General features: G+C 40.7%; 2 protein-coding genes across 2 annotated transcripts; one reads left to right on the plus strand and one right to left on the minus strand.

Moving 5' to 3' along the window:
- Positions 1-12,717: 12,717 nt before the first annotated feature.
- LOC132266167 (sodium-coupled monocarboxylate transporter 2-like) lies at positions 12,718-14,530 on the plus strand. Its single transcript, XM_059767018.1, has 3 exons — positions 12,718-13,412; positions 13,484-14,111; positions 14,180-14,530. Exons 1-3 carry the CDS (start codon positions 12,718-12,720, stop codon positions 14,528-14,530), a joined length of 1,674 nt encoding a protein of 557 aa, XP_059623001.1.
- Positions 14,531-15,622: 1,092 nt separating this feature from the next.
- Positions 15,623-16,954, minus strand: LOC132266169 (putative gustatory receptor 97a). Its single transcript, XM_059767021.1, has one exon. The coding sequence runs from the start codon at positions 16,952-16,954 to the stop codon at positions 15,623-15,625; it is 1,332 nt and encodes a 443-aa protein (XP_059623004.1).
- Between the last annotated feature and the right edge of the window lie 1,507 nt (positions 16,955-18,461).

Raw genomic sequence — 18,461 nt, forward strand, 5'->3', positions numbered from 1 at the left:
AAGGGGAAACATGTGCACGTTTTCCATTCGTTTTCGTCACAATAACAATAACAAGTAATACAATCTTATGTTGTTATGCAAAAGAGACATGATTCTGTATTTTCCACTCCCCTGACGCAATCCATCCTCAATCTGCATGACATTTCGATCGCGCATTGGGAAAAGTTGTCAAAGGAAACTTCGGAGCATAAATTTCGGGACATTTTTTCTCTCTCTCTCCAAGATCTAAAAATTCGCATTTTGTCAATTTTCTCAATCCACCTACACACACACGCATCGAATATAAAATTTGCCATGCATAATTCATTCTGTGTGGCGCAATTTGAATACATTTCTGACCCTTAATGCTCAATGGAGATTTTTTTATAATGTTGCAGGTGCTCTCAAAGTTATTCATTAAATATGGTCTTCACGACGCTGTGAAACATCGTGTTGGCAATTTTGACAAGATAGAGAGAGAGGCAGATTTTTGCAATTTTCCATAAAAAGAGCGCCGCGAAGTCATGCAAGTCGCCTCGGGTTCAATTGGCAAAATCGTGGGTGTTGAGGAAATCTCAGCAGATAAGGCCAGCATATGGAAATGGTGCATATAACCACGTTGCCACGGTGAAGGAGTCAAAAGGCCACAACAATTGATTTGAGCTCGTTAGAGTGCCCAAATGAGCTTATTCGGTTATTAACAATGCAATTACTTAGCAGGATAGTTTAATCTGGCCGTGTGGGAGGCCAAACAAGCTCATATTGGCAATAGGGAATTAATTATATGAGATTTCATATCAAGAACTATAATCAGGTCAATATTTGATAAGCCGATGTCCGAGAATCAACACATGTTTCATGCTCATTGGCGATCAATGGAAGAGCTTTCATTCAATGCATCACAGTTCAAAGCTCTCTTAATCTGTGAGTCGTGAGATGATTTTCTGCCTTTCAACCGAATGAGAAACGCTCACTGCGAAATGTCCCATTCAGCAAATAGCGGAGAGAGGCTTCACTTTGAGCACGTATAATTTTGAGCGTCTCTTCCAACCATAACCTCAAAAATATTACTAAGAGATCTTGAAAGACTTCAATTGGAAACTTCCTTAAGTTACCACAAAACTCTAAATTGCTGATTCAGAGTCAAAATCATGCAGAAAGAGACATTTTTCAAGTCCACAATTCACTTCTTGAGGTTATGTTTGACTTCAAGACAATTTACAGTGTTTTTTGGTATCAAACGCATAATTCTACCAATGACTATCAATCTTGGTGACTTTAGCATAAGAATTGATGTGATAGAATACGACATATTCACTGAATCCGTCTGTGATTCGTTACATAACCTAAAAAAGGTTTGTTCCTTTGAACAATTCAAAGGAAATCTAGAAAATCGGGATGATTAAATTAGTCAGTAGAAGTCAGTATTAATCAAAATTCTTGAATGGCAAAATGGCAAATGCAGAAAATCATCAAACATTCCACCGATCTGCTCACAACAGCTCGGCTGTTCTCTATTGTGCCATGCATGGAAAATACCTGGCATTTAGCGAGCAATTAAGCATTAACGGAGAAGAAATAAAAAGTGTGACAAGACTGATTTTTCCAGATTAAATTCCAAATACTGGGGAATATATTCTCTCTTTTTTTCTACACCCCGCCAGCCATGAAAGAGCAGCAGACGTTGGCGGAACTCCTCTTTTTGGCGCGCTCTTGAATTGCAAAGCATATAAATGGCTGGTGCGCGGACAGCGAGAAAAAAGGCCGGCGCACAGATGAAAATGAGAGATTCACACTCATCGTCACGAGGAATTAAAGAAATAAATATTCGGATTTATCCAGCGCGGTGCAAAAAGCATGGGTGGAATAAAAAAGAAGAAAAAGAAAGAGATTTTCACTGTCTGTTTCGTGGCACAAAAGAGAGCTGTTTCGGTGCAAAATTTGAATAAATCGTGATTAGCGGAAGTGATACCCTTTGTCTGGGATAATGCAATTCAGCATTATTGTTATTTGCCCTCCCTTTCGCGCGCGCGCGCGCTATTTTGAAAGTAAATCGCGAAACTATTTCACATTTGCAGCCACTTGAGGCATGGTAGCGACAGAGATGGGATACCGAATGGTGGAATAAATGCAACACTGAATGTCTTAGCAATTTTGCCGCGCTGGCATTTGGATGCATAATCAGCTAAAGGCCACTAAATAATGCAACACTGTGCGCACTGCGTCTCAAGGAGGATTTCTTGGGCATATTATGTCAATGCGGAGAAGTGGGAAATTGAGTGCGATGTCCGGGAAAGTGGGTGGAAAAGTTCTGTGTGTGGCGGACGGGGTGAAGAAATAAATTAATGGCTGATAAAATTATATGAGGTCGTTCAATTTGCTGGCATAGCCCAGCACGGAATTAGCGTCAGGGAGTCACTTTGTAATTCACAGACGGTGAGTCTTATGGCGTACACATCGTGAAAGGAGGACGAGGAGACACGGCGAATTAGAGCTCGGCAGACAGGAAACTTGCCACCCAACAGGAGGATGTCCGCCTTCATGGGGACACAAAGCAACTTGTCTCTTTAACTCCCAAGCAATTTGTCAGTTCGCCCGGAAATCGCATTGTTCCTCAGCACACCCTGTCTTCACTAATTTATTATGCACAACACGACACTACTTAATATTCTCCATCTATGACGGTCAATATACAAAGTTATGATACAAATTTATTTGATTATACATCAAACTTTCAAACCACTAACACACAAGGCTCACGCTGAATTTATATTAATAGCATTACAATTTTCCTCTGTGTGGCAAAAAGGAAACTTTCTTGCACGCGACAAAGCGGATCCATTAGGATTCTGCGTGATGTCCCTTCGCACCTTCCCTTTCACGGTGGCCAATTGAGATGCAAATGAAATTATTGAAATCCCCATTAGGTAGGATAATATCAAAGGATTCACACCGTGAGAGATTCCATGAAGATTCTGCTGAAGTTGCCACAAAAGTGCTTCACCTGCGGAGTTCGTGATGATCCGGCAATTTCACTAACTTTCCCACTGAATGACTCAGAAGATTGAAATGGAGATTTGTTTGACTTTGAAGAAAGTCAAGTGAAATTCTTGTCGGTGCAGAAGTCTTTGGCCTCCTGGAATATTTGCAATTCGGTTAGAGAATTTTAGGCATTTCTCCTCTCAAAATATGAACTCCAAATTGCAATGTATGCAAGATTAATAAGCGCAGCACCAGAAATCCCAACAAGACATTATCGATTTTGACCAACAAGGAGTGGTCTAAAATTCCCACAATGTTTTACAAAGTAGTAGATAATTTAAATATCTATCATTTGAGCCCAATTTGGGGGAAATCCGTGGATAATTGGGCGAGATATGAGAACATATGTGAGGAAAAGTAGGGGACAATGCAAAAAAGGCTCCAGGAGGAGAACCTGAGGGTCTAGGGGGCCAAGAGAGGCATCCTTGGTTGCAGAATCGTCTGTCAGGTCTTCCTCTCTCCATGTGCCGAAATCGAGGAGTCGCATTCTCCACGATTCCCTCTTTCTTGAGGGAATTGTCTTATGGAACGCGCTGACGCGTAAGTGGAAAAGACAGAGTACTGTCACTGCTCCTCGCATACAAGATGCAATGTTTGCATCATCAATTTGAAATTTTCATCTCATCGGTACTAAGCCTGTATCCGAGAGGACAACGTGTCCTATTATCGAAAATAAATTATACTTATGCTAAACAGCGACAGACTTGTTTCTACGTGAATACAAATTCATGTTTCCTGTGTTAATTTGCGAAGCAAGTAATTTCGTCAGTGTTGTCCCTTAAGTAATAACATGCTTTGGGTGATTGCACAAGAAAGTGTCTGATATGATTTATTATGGGCATGGAAAATGCCTGCAACGGTGAAATTCAGCCGGCGACGCGCCGGATAAATGAATCAGTGGAAATTCAATAAGGCGACACAGTGTCAATATGGGGCATTGTTGATGTCGGAGTCGTCTTGAGATCCATTCTGATGGTGCGATGAGCTTGATAAATGAAATTATGTGATGTGCATGGCTTGGGAAAATTGAGATCCACTGCGGGTGATTACTTGTCGGAAACTTTTTCACTTTCACCCATGGCAAAAGGTGTGCTCAAGTTGTGGTGCGGGAAGAGAGAGAAAAAAAATCCTCTCACTTTTCGTGTGGTTCGTGGCGGGAAAGAAAAGCACAAGAAAGTTAACAAGGGCCGAGAGTTGCGGAGTCTTGTTAAGAAGATCACGCCGGTGGAAAGCGTCACAGTTCTTTTGTGCATGCGGGACTTCTTTGCCTCCTCCGGGGCACACGAGTCGCGCTGATGAAATGCCGCGCGGGGAGAAAACACACATGATTATTGAAATGAATAAAATAGTAACGAAATGTGAGGGTGAGACGGGGGGGCAACGCCGAGATACAATGCCAAAAGTGCCCACAATGCCGCGCGACTTCGTGGAGGATGGCGCGCAGTGGAAGAGAATGGCGAACAAGTTGGGAGAGACGGAGAAGTCATGAAAAGGGTATACCTTATAAACATTATTATTTATGGATAAATAATAAAGGCAGGCGAATGGTGAAAATGTCAAAACGTGTTACATTCCAAGAAGTTTACACTCTCGCGCTCAATACAATTCGACAAAATCACCATTTGAGATGGGCAAAGAGAGGCATTGGCATCGACTGGAAACCAGCCCGCAAATTCACCTTCTTCCCGCCATTACAAGATTATTGCCATTCCACGATTATGTGGGGCCACGATTTTCTGCCAACAAAAGACGGGGAGGAGATGCGCGGCGGCTTCGAGCATCGCAAGTGCATCCATTCTTCTGTCCCGCGCGCGCGGATCGAGCATGAGAAAAGCTGCATCGCACCTCAAGTCCTTCCTTTTTGGCTTCCTTGCCTAAGTAGCTTCTTATTAGCATGCGCGCGCTTGAGCAACGTGAGAATGGATGGCGCAATTTTCGCGCCCAAAAACCCATTCACGCCAATCTCAAGCTCCGCATCGTGTTCCTCAATTAATATTTAGTGGCATTCGTGCTAAATCGGCGCGGCAAATTGCAAGTGGCTTCACTCGATGGGGAAAAAGTCGCTGTGCTAATCATCATTTGAGATATCTCAATCTCACCATCCCACTTGCTGCATTGCTCAATCAAGTGCTGCTCGAGTGCTTACGATTCTATCAGGTGAACTCATAAACATGTCGCGTTTTGCATATCAGAAGCTCTACGAGGATTTTACGACTGCAAATCAATTTTCCAAAAATATCTCTACACTATTTTCACCACTTTCCAGAGAGTAACTCTGAAAACTTTAATTCACCACACAGTGAATTAATTCAGGTGTTTAATTATATCTCAATCAAACCAGAAAGCCATCGAGTGAATATAATAAATAAACTATTAATTGCTTTCAGCTTTTATGGTAAAACACGAGATTTTAGTCACAATCGAGCGACATTCCTTCGCCAAACAACAATTTGCTCACAATTTTCAACAGGAAAACTATACTAGAAATTTCACTTTATTCGCCCAACCGCCATTTAGAATTCACAACAGAGTGATTGGAAAAATAACGAGATATTCTATTCAGGGGAAAAAAATCTACAATAAATAATAGAAATTGTATGTGTGTTTCCATTTATACGCGTTTTATTGGAAATTCCTTTTATTGATAGTATATATTTTCAATTTTCCAGCGAGCGCAACTGTTCATGGCAGATAAAGGGACAGAGAGATATGAGGAATTTATGGGTTATTTGCACCACATTGAGTATATAATGGAAAGAATCCTCTGAAAATTGATAGTCGAAACAATTACTCATCATTAACATTGGTGTTATTAATCACTCCCGCGGGAGCTTCGAATATGGTCTGTCTTTTTGCCAACAAATAATTATGTAATCTTCTCCCAAGAATCAATTCTGGATGGGAGAAGGAAGAGATGGCCAGAGATCTCACTTCTGGATAACTTTTCACCATAATTCATAGAGTCATTTATTATGAAACTTTCTGTTGATTCATCTCTGCGTCGATAGAAAGTTTCCTACTTGAGAAATTCTTTTTTTTTCCCAACTGATAACAAATTCCTTTTGCCTCACAACTCATAATTAATAATGATTCCAGATGAGATTATTGATATATATTATTTTTTTCCAGTGAAAAACTCCACAAAATGCATTTTCTATGGGGAATGGAAATGTCAAAGAGAGAGGAATTAAATTGTGTACAGAAGTGAAGATAGTCTATTAAGCGGTAACTTGCTCCTGATTTTCCTTTTTGCGAGATTTTTTCCTCAACACACTTTGTCTTGGCGGAATTCAATGGAAAAGTCAAGGCGAGTTGAAAAGAGCTTTGAAACTTCAATCGCCTCGAACTGTAAAGTTTATTAGCTTTCAAGATAAATTGTTGAGAAAAGTCTTCTATGGTCGCTTATGTCATGTCAAGGAACTGCTTTGAAATAGGTGGAAAGCGTTTCTTTTTATATTATGACCAAAGTATCATCATCAGCAAAAGGGAGAAATAATTAGAAAGAATTGCACTTTAATCACTTTATTTCATGCCACAAGCAGAATTGCATCGCGACCATTGTGTGGAATAAATTTGTCCAGAATTATATTGAAAATTCTCCTCATTTGAGCAATAATATAAATTCCTGAGACGGTGGAACTTGTATTTTAGTGAGTTGCTGTGCATTTTAAAAGTGATTCACAGTCATGTTTATTGTGTGCAATTCATAATCAATCTTTTCAAACAAAAAACACGCCGAGGCGCGCTGATGATGTGAAGAAAAGTACAAAAGAATGTTAGATTTTGCCGGCTCGTCTTCCATGCTCTCCAGGCCTCATCATCTGTTTGAATCTCCTTGTGATGTGAATAAATGCACCAGCCAATGCGTCCACAGAGGAGCGAATGCGAGAGCACGAGCCTCTTTTCTCCCTCTTCCGCCACCTCAACTCGCTGCGGAAATCTCAAGGAGAGCAATATAGAGTCAGCAGTGTTTTCTCTTGTTTGCCTGCCTTTGTGCTCATCATTCACTGACTCCCAAGGGGTTGTTTTTCGTGTTGAATTTTAATTTAAAAACCCTTTCCTTGGTTAATATTCAACATAATTCGAAATAATGTTCTCGAAATTGTCTAGTTAGAATAGTTAGAAAGGTGAGTAGAAGTTCTGATGATATTCTCTAAGTGCAGATAGTTTCAAACTTAATCAGCTGCGAAGGCTGCGAAGGCTGAACAGCTGTATTTTCGCGCTCAAATTCCTTTCTTTCTCGATCAAGGATCACGCCAGGATGTCACAGAAATCATAAAATAAATAGAATCACAAAATATTTTTACGACGAATCGAATCAATCTGTGGCACTCAAAACCCATCATTGTCAATATCTTGCTGACTCCTCAAATACTCATGTTAAGTATTTGATACCCGATCAGTTCAATCGATTAGAGGCCACTCGGCGAGCAGTCTGCAGAGCTCCACAGGCCGCTGCCGCTCGGCAATGCAGGGATTTGTGGAGGTTGTACTGCTAATATTGTGGCTCTTTGAAGTATATTTGTATGCATGAGATGGTGTTTTGTGTACATGTAACATATAGTAATGTAGTTAATTTAACACGAGCAATAATGTGCAAACTATTATACCTCTTATCCACTTTGATCGCGCGATAATAGCCATTCCCGACATCATGAAAGATCAATTTTGTGCGCCACAAAAGTGTTGCAATCCAATGAAATTCTGTGTGCGCCTCTTCGCCTCTTCCATCATCATCATTTTCTGGGGCCCCAGAGAGAAATGTGCGCTGCACAGATATCAAATGGGGCGCGCACAAGAAGTGAATATATATCGTGTAATTGCCACGTTTTTCGGGTTGTTATGATACATTCCGCGCACTCAACTTGCAAACCGTGTGATGTGCAATGAGGTGTTTTACATCCAGAGAAAGGAGCAATTTTTGTTGCACTTTAACACTCTTGATCATCCCATGAGAGCATCAAGTTTTTCTTTCACACCAACTTTGTGCGCCCCAGAGCACATTTCTCAGTTGACTGTGCGCATCTTCGTGAGTGCTTCACCTGGAATTGGCTAGAATCCTCAGCGAATTAACTGCCATAAATTTTGCATCCAGCGATGCAGCATTTTTTTTTCACCAGTCCAGTTTGGAGGTGAATCATTTTATAGGTCACCATATTTTTTTTACGCCGCGTGTGCACTATATTAAAGCTTTCTCATTCACACGATAAATGGAGTGGGATTTGAGCGCATAAACAACGCGGCTTATGTTGAAAAAAAAAGCAACAACCACAAAGAGAGATTGAGAGACTCACAAAATGGTTCAAAATAACACACAGAAACAAGAGGGAGAAAAAAGAGAAAGAGTTTAAAAGTCAGAAATAAAATTATAGTTTTGATTTGATTTCATGATGATTTATAATTTTTCGCATTCATGTGAGAGACTTTCGTGCATCCTTCTCTTTCCCATCCTTCTGTGCTATGTTTTGACTTGGACTGCCATGCGAAAGGATGAGCAGAGGCGTAGTCGTTAGCTTAGATAAATCATTATAAATCGTTTGTTATATTTAAAATAATAAAGACTCCTAAAAAAATAATCAAAAAAATGTTATTTTCAAAGTAAAATTGGAAAATATATGAATAAATTTAATATTATTTTATTATTTTCAGAATATTAATGAAAAAATTAAACAATTAAGTAGCAAAAAGTCACAAAATTCGCCAAAAGTTGGATTCGAACACCTAAAATTGAGAGGAAATACAATCGGAACTCCAACATGCCTTTAAAGTATAAATCACTGCCCTCTGACGGCGATATATGGAGAAAAAAAAATTGGAAAATGATAAAATATTTAAATTTGTTAATGTTCTGATATCGCGACTGACTTTTTCCTTGCAATAAGAATCAAGATATGAATTAGGTTTCTCGTATTTGAGCTGAAATCAGTAAGAAAACCTCGATAGGAAGTTATTGGAATTGATATCATTTGACCACCTGCTTAAGCTAGAACAAGACACAATTTAGGAGACAATTCAAGACACAATTTCACCCTTCTGGCCTACGGCACTGCTGGCCATGGATCACCGCAGTTTTTGACGCGTTCACGAAAAGTCTTGGGCAAAAAGGCATTTGGCGATCATTTCATTCGCGGCGGCACATGATGAACATCTTTTCTGCATTCCACAATAGCTGGGGAATAAATCAAATTATAAATATATTTCGGGGGCTGCCGGGGGGCGACTGGCGGGAGAATTAATATAGCAATCTGTTGTGCAGAAGTCCTCCAGACGTTGAAAAAAACTCACGCGATTTTATTAAATGGCCCCTCAATTCGATTTTTGCTATCTGTGCAGGAGTCTTCGTCTTTGTGTTGGAAAGTCACTGTCTAGTCCTCTCGCGCAGCTGAACTAATTTATATTCTGGAAATTCACTCATGGCCTGAGATAAGTAAGTTTGTCACAAAAATATTTTCAACTCCCTTTTGCCGGCGTGTTTGCTGTGCAGAAGAAATTCTGAAGACGAAGACGCGGAAGATGCAATGAAAAGTGTCCATGAGATGTTCAAGTGATAGACATAAAGTCAGAATTGTATACTCGCATTTCCGCCCAGTGTTTTGTCATAATTGAAAGTTTTTCCCTTTTTGCCAAGAAGTTTTTCATGCTTCACCACTTTGCAACAATTGTGAATCCGCGCGCGCGATGGACAAAAAAAAAGAAAGGATCAGAAGAAGAGGCAAAAAGTATGAAAGAGAGAAACTTTTATGCATTGAAATTAATTTTGTGTTCATCCATAAATTTATAATTTTCATCAAAATGACGGCGAAAATTTACGATTCTACCTGTTCCGAGCAATAAAATATATAAATGCGCGCGCGGAAGAGACATAAAAAGCCAAAGAAGTAAGAATTGGTGGTGTCAAGATTTCTCAAAATGTCAAACAGTGCACTTTTATTTGCATATAACCAGAAGAGGGATACTTAAGTTTCGTCATGTCTTTGACAAGTAAGGAAATGCAGCTGCAGGGATTGAGTTGAGAAACTCCTTATTGATGTTTTCTCGGTATTTTCTGTGTATCTTTAGAAGCTTAGTAAATATTACACAGGATTTTCACTTAAATTTGTGCTCCACATAAGTGGGGAAAACTTAAATACGTTCAATTGCTGACCATCAGAAGTGGAATTCAATGGAAATTCTCATTTCTCGGACAATTTAAGCTCCAATAGACAGAATTTTCAATTGCCATCGAACGCGTGGAATTATTTCGCGTCAATGTTGAGAAACTGTGGCAACACGCGAATGGTTCTGGAGACAAGAAAGAGCTGACAGAGTGAGAAGGAATAATTCTCTGACTGTATATGAATATAATAATAGTTTTATTGGGTGAGTGGTTATACGGTGTGGCCCTTAACCCAATATCGCTCCACTACTCGAATATAAAAATTTTAATATTATAATAAAAGTGACGGCGGTGCGAACCCATATCAAAAAATGTTTTATTTCCACCCGGCACAAGGCGGAATACATTTTGTATCACAATATTGGCTCCGCCGGGGCTATATTTTGTCTGCCGGGGCGCGGGTGTCAGTGGCAGAAGGTGGAATTGCACGTGAGACCAAATGCTGAATTCCATTTCAGCCTCTGAACTCGTCTATGGTCGACGTGAGACCTTCTGTTTTCTCCGAATGTGTTGGCGCGCATTTCTTGCAAAACGCGCGCTCACAAGAAGCACACACGCGAAAAATGCACCACACAGCTGAATTTGTGATTTATCGATTTGCAAAATGGTCTGATTTCTTGGCTGTCTTTTTCTCCCTCAAGCACCCAAGACATCACATTTATTACTGTGTTGCACATTTGCCTGGCTTGGATATCAATTAAATAATTATATAACTTTTCGTGGAACACTGAAAACACGTAATTTTTTCACATAAATTACACTTCCACTTTCAAAGGAATGCGTATTAATACAGGAGCGGCGCGTTACAGACTTTTTGAATTTGCCAATACACAATATTCATCTCATAATTATGCCATTCAACGACTCGTGTGGTCATCTTTCTGGGTCTGGGATTTGGTGAAAAATCACGGTGTTTTCGCTGGGTGTGAATTTTTCCACAAATAAAGCTACACGTTTTCCAATTTATCAGGTCGTTTTGGAAGTTTCACGACAATTTCTGCTGGATTGTTTAGAAGTTTAACTATAGAAATTACAAAATAATCTCTCTCTCTCTCCCTCTCGGCGATTCAACACGTCATTAAAACGTTGCGTTTGCTTCCAATCAGGACCTTGTCTAATGATTAAAATTGATTATACAGGATAAACAGACTTTCGCACTGACCTGAATATTTGTTTGTGAAATGTGTGAAGTCTCTGATCAAATATTCCTGGCGAGTAATACTAGCGAATATATGGCATCATATAAAATTTGTGTTGCAAAATTCAATTTTATCCCCTTCTTTGTTTCACCCTGCAATTCACCACGCTTTCCCAGCTCTTTCCCTGGGCAAGAGAAAATTGCAATAGCTATAGTGGAGAGGATGCACTCGAAAGAGCGTACAAGAGGAAATCCGATATATTTACCATGGCTTTCACTCTGTTTCTCGTTCAATTTTTATGAGCAGACAAATTGAACACTATGGATTCTCCAAATACCGATTCAAGATATTCCGGGAATTCACTCTTTTCATCCTGTCATTTCGCTTTCGAGTTCGGTGAAAATTAATTACAGGTGTGCTTCACAGTCTGTACTCTGTCGTCTCAAGAGGATACTCACCGGAATACTGTTGATATTCACCACGAAATCGAACTATTGAGCTCAGCAAATGAACTGCCAATTGTATTTTGCTAAAAGCTTTTCGATACAAAATGTACAAAATACTAAATTCAATCTTCTAATATAATTTTACAGCAAATTTCCAGAATTCCTGGGAGAAAATGGATAAACTATTGGACCTCAAAATATGCTTTCTTTATTGTATTTAGCATTTTGCCAGGGCGAAATCAGACCCTGCGGACTCACCCTAGCTGTGAAAATCTGTCATGGCCAGATTTCCCAACTAAAATTGCATCGCAGGTTAGTACAATCACCCCTCCACGCTGTCGCATCCCTCCAGCAGCCCTCTGTCCAATTGGAAATTAAATTGTCGACCGTCAGGGAGCGAAGTTCCATCGAATGGCGCTGTTCTTGCTTTGGTGGAAAATCTCAGAAGAGTTGCGCTACATTTTCGTGATTAAATAACATTGCAGTGGAAGTGAGGATAAAACAACATCGGTGTATATTTGTCCACATTTTGCTCCTGTCTGATAAAATGTTATTCCCTGTGGGAGTTTATTTTTCCACCCCCCACACAATTTCGGAACTTGAGCCATGCCGTGCTTTTATTTCGTGCAAACAATTTACCAACTCTCTGCAGACTTGCTGAATATTTTCCCATTCAGGGACACCAGGTTGCGTTGCTGGTCTCCCTTTTCCGCTTCCAAAAAGCAAGGGACAACGAGTGTTAGTGAAGTGTGTGTGTGTGTGCAGTTTCGGAAATGAGAAAAAAAAAGTCCAGGAAAAAGCAGATTTCTCAGAAGGAAAATCGTTTATGGCCAGATTTTTGCTTGAAATATTTTCATGTGTGTTTCACAACACACCATTAATTAACATTGCTTTAATTACCCAATTTGGATCTTATTTAAGTGAGATTCACCGTCCAGATTCAATAATTTCCACAATGTTGTTGAGCGAACAAGTGCGTAATATCAGCGGTCTAGATTACGCGTTATTCACCTTAGTTCTTGTGATCTCTGTGTTTATCGGTTACTACCATGGCGTCCAGTCCAAAACCAAGCCAAACACCCCCGATGAGTTCTTCTTGGGCAACAAGAATATGAGTGTCTTTCCAGTTGCTGTATCGCTGCTTGTCACCTTTGTATCTGGAATGCAAATAATTGGAATTTCCGCGGACGTGTACGCCCATGGAATGCAGCTCTGGCTCTACGTCTTCACGAACTTCATCATGGTTCTCGTCACATCCTACATTTTCCTCCCAGTCCTCTACGAACTGCAACTGCCATCGAGCTTCAGCTATCTTAAGCTGCGCTTCGGCAGAGAAACCCAATTGCTAGCCAGCTTTATTTACTTGATTGGCGCTTCACTCTTCGTGGCGATTAATTTCTATGTTCCAGCCTTGGTAGTTCGTCACATAACAGGCACTTCCATCTGGCTAACAACTGTGGTGCTGGGAAGTGTGTGTATATTCTACACCGCAATCGGGGGATTTAGAGCAGTGATCTGGGCGGACTTCTTCCAAGCCATCCTGATAATCGTCTGCTGTCTAGCAATAGCCTTCGTAGGCTTAAATCTCGTTGGAGGAAGCAAGGAAGTCTGGAGCAGAGCTCAAAGTGGAGGTCGCACAGTTCTACTCAAGTAAGCAATCACAGAATGTTGTTGAATTTTTGGCATCTAACTTAAATAAATACAAACTCAACTCCTTTCAGTCTAGATCCCGATCCAACACTCAGAATATCCCTCTGGACTATGCTCTTTGGTCACACCTTCCTCACTGTCAACAATTTTGGCCTGAATCAGACATCAATCCAACGCTTCCTCTCCGTGTCCAGTTTGGCTAAGGCTAGAAGAGTCCTAATCCTGTTCTACGCTGGATTCTTACTACTACACATTCTATCGATTGCAACAGGCCTCATTATCTACGCTTATTACGAGTCATGCGATCCCTTAACAGCTGGTTTCATAGAGAAGCTCGATCAGTTAGTGCCATTCTTCGTCTTCGATACTGCTGAGCATTTGCCTGGAATGCCGGGGATTTTCGTGGCTGGAATCTTCTCTGCAAGTTTGTCAACAATGTCCTCGTGCTTGAACAGCATTACTACGTGTTTCTTCGAGGACTTCATTCGACCGTTCTTGCCGCAACTGTCCAAGCAGAAGACTTGCAATCTTCTGAAGATACTAACAGTCATCATGGGGTGTTTGCAGCTCTGTTTAGTACTCATTGTGGACAAATTAGGCACCATTTACACTGTTGTGATAACAATTCTTGGTCTGACATGCGGAACAATGCTTGGACTCTTTGCAATGGGAATATTTCTATCAAAAGCTAACCAGAAGGTATGTTTTATTCTACCAATCAAGATGATTTTCAGGGAGATTTCAGTGAAATATTTGATATTTCTCAGGGAGCAATCAGTGGAACGATAGTTTCTATGCTAACTGTTGGAGTTATCATAATTGGAGGCTTTGCTAGAGTACCTGATCCTCCTCTTCCTCTCAATACTAACGGATGTGCCACCAATTCAAGTGCCCTGATAAACACCACTCAGCCTGAACACGGAGACTTACCACTAATCTTCCGAATAAGCTTCATGTACTACTCCACAATCGGATTCCTCCTGGTTTATCTCATTGGTTATCCCGTGAGCGTGCTCAGTGGCGGCAATAAAATCTCCGATCAGCGTCTCTTGGCGACATTCTTGAGAACTGAAGAACCACATGACATTGAGGAGTTGAAAAGCCTCCCAACTTTCTAGTGGATTGACTTGTTGATCAAATTTATATTGGAAACTCTGATGCGTCCTTTTATCAGTTTCCCTCCGCTTCGTGTCCGCATTCACATCCAAAATGCATGGTGAATAAATGTGATTACAGATGCTCTGTGCTTGTGCAGTCCGGAAAGAAGGGTGGCAGCCTCTGGGAAACTGTCTTGTGTAACTTTCATGTTGTCACTGTGCTTCTCTCCGTCGCCATTATTTGATAATGCGATAAGTGAGGGAAAATAGCTTTTATTCATAAATATACATTGAGTGAATTCTTGATATGGTAAACTTGTTTGCTGTCCCCGGGAAAGTATACCATTCCCCTGTGGTGCTCAAGATGTTGTCTTTCCGATGGGGATTGTCTCTCTTCACTGCCAAAGAGAATTGAAGTACTGCCCTTTGATATATATATATATCGTATATTTTGTGTATTTGTTGTGAAATGTAGTTTTGTATCTGCTAAAAAATATTTTGTTGTAATATTAATTTATGTGAAAACTTTCTGATATGCTTTCAGACTCGTAAGCTTATGTGTGTGTGGGTGAAGTTTTCAGTGGTTTGGGGGAGGTAAATTGAAGAGGGGAACAATATAAAACACAATAACGTGAAAAATTTAGTAAAACTTTCTACTCTCAGGGCAAAAGTTTTCACTGCTGCAAGTCTGGACTCTCGAAACATTACTCGGTCACACAGAGTGCAATTCGCCAGCAGTAAATTTCTCCCTTTATGTCTCAAGTGGCAGTGGAGATAGAGTTTAGGGGAGTGGCGGGGTTGAAACTAAAAATGCATAACTCGTACATCAAATAAATTTATCGTTTGTTGTTCATTGCGACTTTTGAAAATTTAATTTCCCTCCCTTTTCACAATCTTTCACGATGTTCACGATATATAGCATGAATGTAACTTTTGCCCTGAGGCACGAAACTTTCCCTTTTCCACCCCCAAAGAGAGGGCGCAGTAATTTCAAATTAGAATAATTCATACCGTTCAATGATAAGTAATCTCCAGATACATTTCGTAATTAAGTTGAAGTATTGATTCGAGCCCAGCACGCGCTCAATTGAAGTGGGAAAATGGAAAGTATTTCTACTGCTTTCTCGTTGTCGGAAGATTCAATGCCAGATCGAATTGTATCATAATAATGAGGAAACCGATAAGCGAGCTCACACTGGAGGTGATTAGTGTGAAATCCAGCGGGAACATGCCGCAAATTGTGATATCCAATTTGTCCTGGACAATTTGAATGGAGAAAATGTTCACCTGGAAGTGACAAGAGCGGTTGAATTGCCTCCCATTTGGCCAGTGCGTCGCAATTAAACTCACAGATTTCTTCAGGCGCTCATCGGCATGCAACACTGGCAAATTGTGGAGTAATTTGCCAGTTCTCTGGCTCTCCTGCATTGTCTCCATTGACGTTTTAACGTGAAAGAAGAGGTCGACGTATTGGAAGTAGGAAAACAGGATGCTGTACAGAGAGATGCTCCAGTCTGTGCGCTGTTGCCCCATCAGATTCATCTTGATAGTGAAGTAGAGGTAGTAGAGCTGCGCCAGGGTGTTGAAGAAGGCTATTATGATGAGGATAAGCATCTGAGATGCGTAAATCGAGGTGAATTTCCTCATCATGCCGCAGGCTTCGCAGTGGAAAATGCTCAATTGATCGATAAGGTCGCTCTTCCTGCAGTATTCGCTCATCTGATTGAATTGACTGAGATGCCGAATGTTCTTCATTTCCTCAATGGCTCTTGTGAGGGACTCATTGATGATTTTCAGATACAGTTGCACCCTCAAGACGCCCATGTAGAAGAAATTTCCCGCAAATGTCTGAATAAAATATGGGCACATGAAGACGAAGCAAGAGTACCACATCTGAAGTGGATTCGTGATGTTTAGCATTTCATTCATCCCGCGAAGGTACAGATAACCAAAAGTAATTGCGAACAGAGTCACCAGAAAGGCTTTTCGGATGAATAGTAGGAACACATTCCAGACGAAACTCGTACAATTGCTACACAAATCATTGATTTGAATGTGAATTTGATGAATATTGTTAAGGATATCCATCAGCACATCCGCCCTGATAAAGTGAATGACATAGATCAGGATCAGAGAGAAGTAATTCAGGCACACTTGCACAAAAGTCGTCAATCCCATCGTTGACTTGAGAGACATTAAATTCCGATTGTACACTTCCAACTGGGAAAAGGCATAAGGGTAGTAGATCACAATAGAAACTGCCAAGACAACTGACCATATCTTGGCGATTGGGTTGAGACTGTACTTCCCAGTCTTCCTGTTGAATCTCGACAGCAACAGTCCGGAGATCAGTCCAATGCCAAAAGTGTAGCAAGTGATCGAAAACACAGCGATTTTGGCAGGTTTTGAAATTGTTTGTATCTTTTGTGCCTCTTTGGAATCCATTGCTCAAGTGGCGCATTTCACAGTCGAAACAACACTGAGTGTCCTACCAAAGGACCTCCTGCATTAAATAGCAGTCAAATCACTAATTCACATTCACTTTCGGGGGGTTCATCAGATGAGACAGCGCACCACCCCGAAAAGTTGTGCAGCACAGCATTAAATATTCCAAGAGACAAGGCGAAGTGAAGTGTTTTTCAGCATGAACTTTCCGTATGAATTTCCACAGAGGATATACGGTTTCTAATCCTATATTTTCAACTAATTTCAAACTTCTCGCATGCTCTTTCGCAACATTGTGGGCCAACTTTTCGCCAAAACCGCACACTTCACGGCTGGCTAATAATGTAAACAGAGGCCTTTCTGCTTAGATACCTCCAGGATACAGAGAGAAAAAAAAGGAAGCGGAGAGGAAAAACAGCTTCCAGTGATACTTTAGCAAAGTTTACATAAATTCCTCCTGCTTTTGATATTAAATTTCAAACACACACAGACACAGATGAGTTGGGAGATGCTGGAAGTTCTTGGAGAACTTGCTGAAAAATGCATCACAAAGTTTTGGGTGACGTAAAACAATCATACTGCCCAAGACGTTGATTTTCGTGCTGTAGGACTTTTGCTCATCGGTGCAACTTTATCGTCTGCACAAGAGGCTGTCTCGGGTGGCGAATGTGCTTCCTGGAAGAGTGTGTTAAATGTCAACACAAGTGATCAGGTATTGACATGCTGTTAAACGGCTGAAGTGGGCGGAGAATTCGAAGGGGCGGAAACATACTGCATAAGTGTCATAAATACTGTGAAAATTGCTATTAATATCGTTCAATTGGGAGTCAAGAAACTCTCAAGGAATTTGAGACTTTTTAGCACTTCTGCAGTGAGTTTGTCACAATCACAGGTATAAAGTTGCTTTCCGTAAAAAATAAAAGTAGGAGAAATCGTCGATACAAAAGTTTCTGCTTTGAGATTTGATTACAATTTTAATGATGCCACACAAATTATCTTCGTCCAGAAAGACGGTGTCAGTCTCTGGATATCTGACCGCTCATTAAAAAGTCCGTTCACAAATCACCACATTCTCCCCTGGATCCCTGGCGGGAGAGAGAGAGTCTCTGGATGGGTGCGTGATTATTCGGGGCGGGTTGTAAGAAAAGGCTACGAACAGCGTCTGGACTCCCACGTACAATTTATGGCTATCTGTACGTGAATTGTGGACGAATGGTGGGTATTCATTTGCTCTGCAATTACACCAGGGAATTGTTTTAAAACTGCTCAACCCTTCGTTTTAATTATCACCAGCGAATAGAAATAAATTCCATTCAATTGACTAGACTCATTTCAATTCAGGGCGCATACACAAGCCGAAAGGGGTGGTCGCTCCGGGGATTGCGTGGGGGGCGGTGAAAAGGACAAACAAAAAATGACTGTCCAATTATTCGGAATTAATTCTTATCTATCGACATTGAATGCTGGAGTGCGTCCATGAGATTAATTAAAAATTGCATTGCATTCC

This window comes from Phlebotomus argentipes, unplaced genomic scaffold, assembly GCF_947086385.1.
Source record: "Phlebotomus argentipes unplaced genomic scaffold, Phlebotomus argentipes genome assembly contig_5, whole genome shotgun sequence".
Classification (NCBI taxonomy): Eukaryota; Metazoa; Arthropoda; class Insecta; order Diptera; family Psychodidae; genus Phlebotomus; species Phlebotomus argentipes.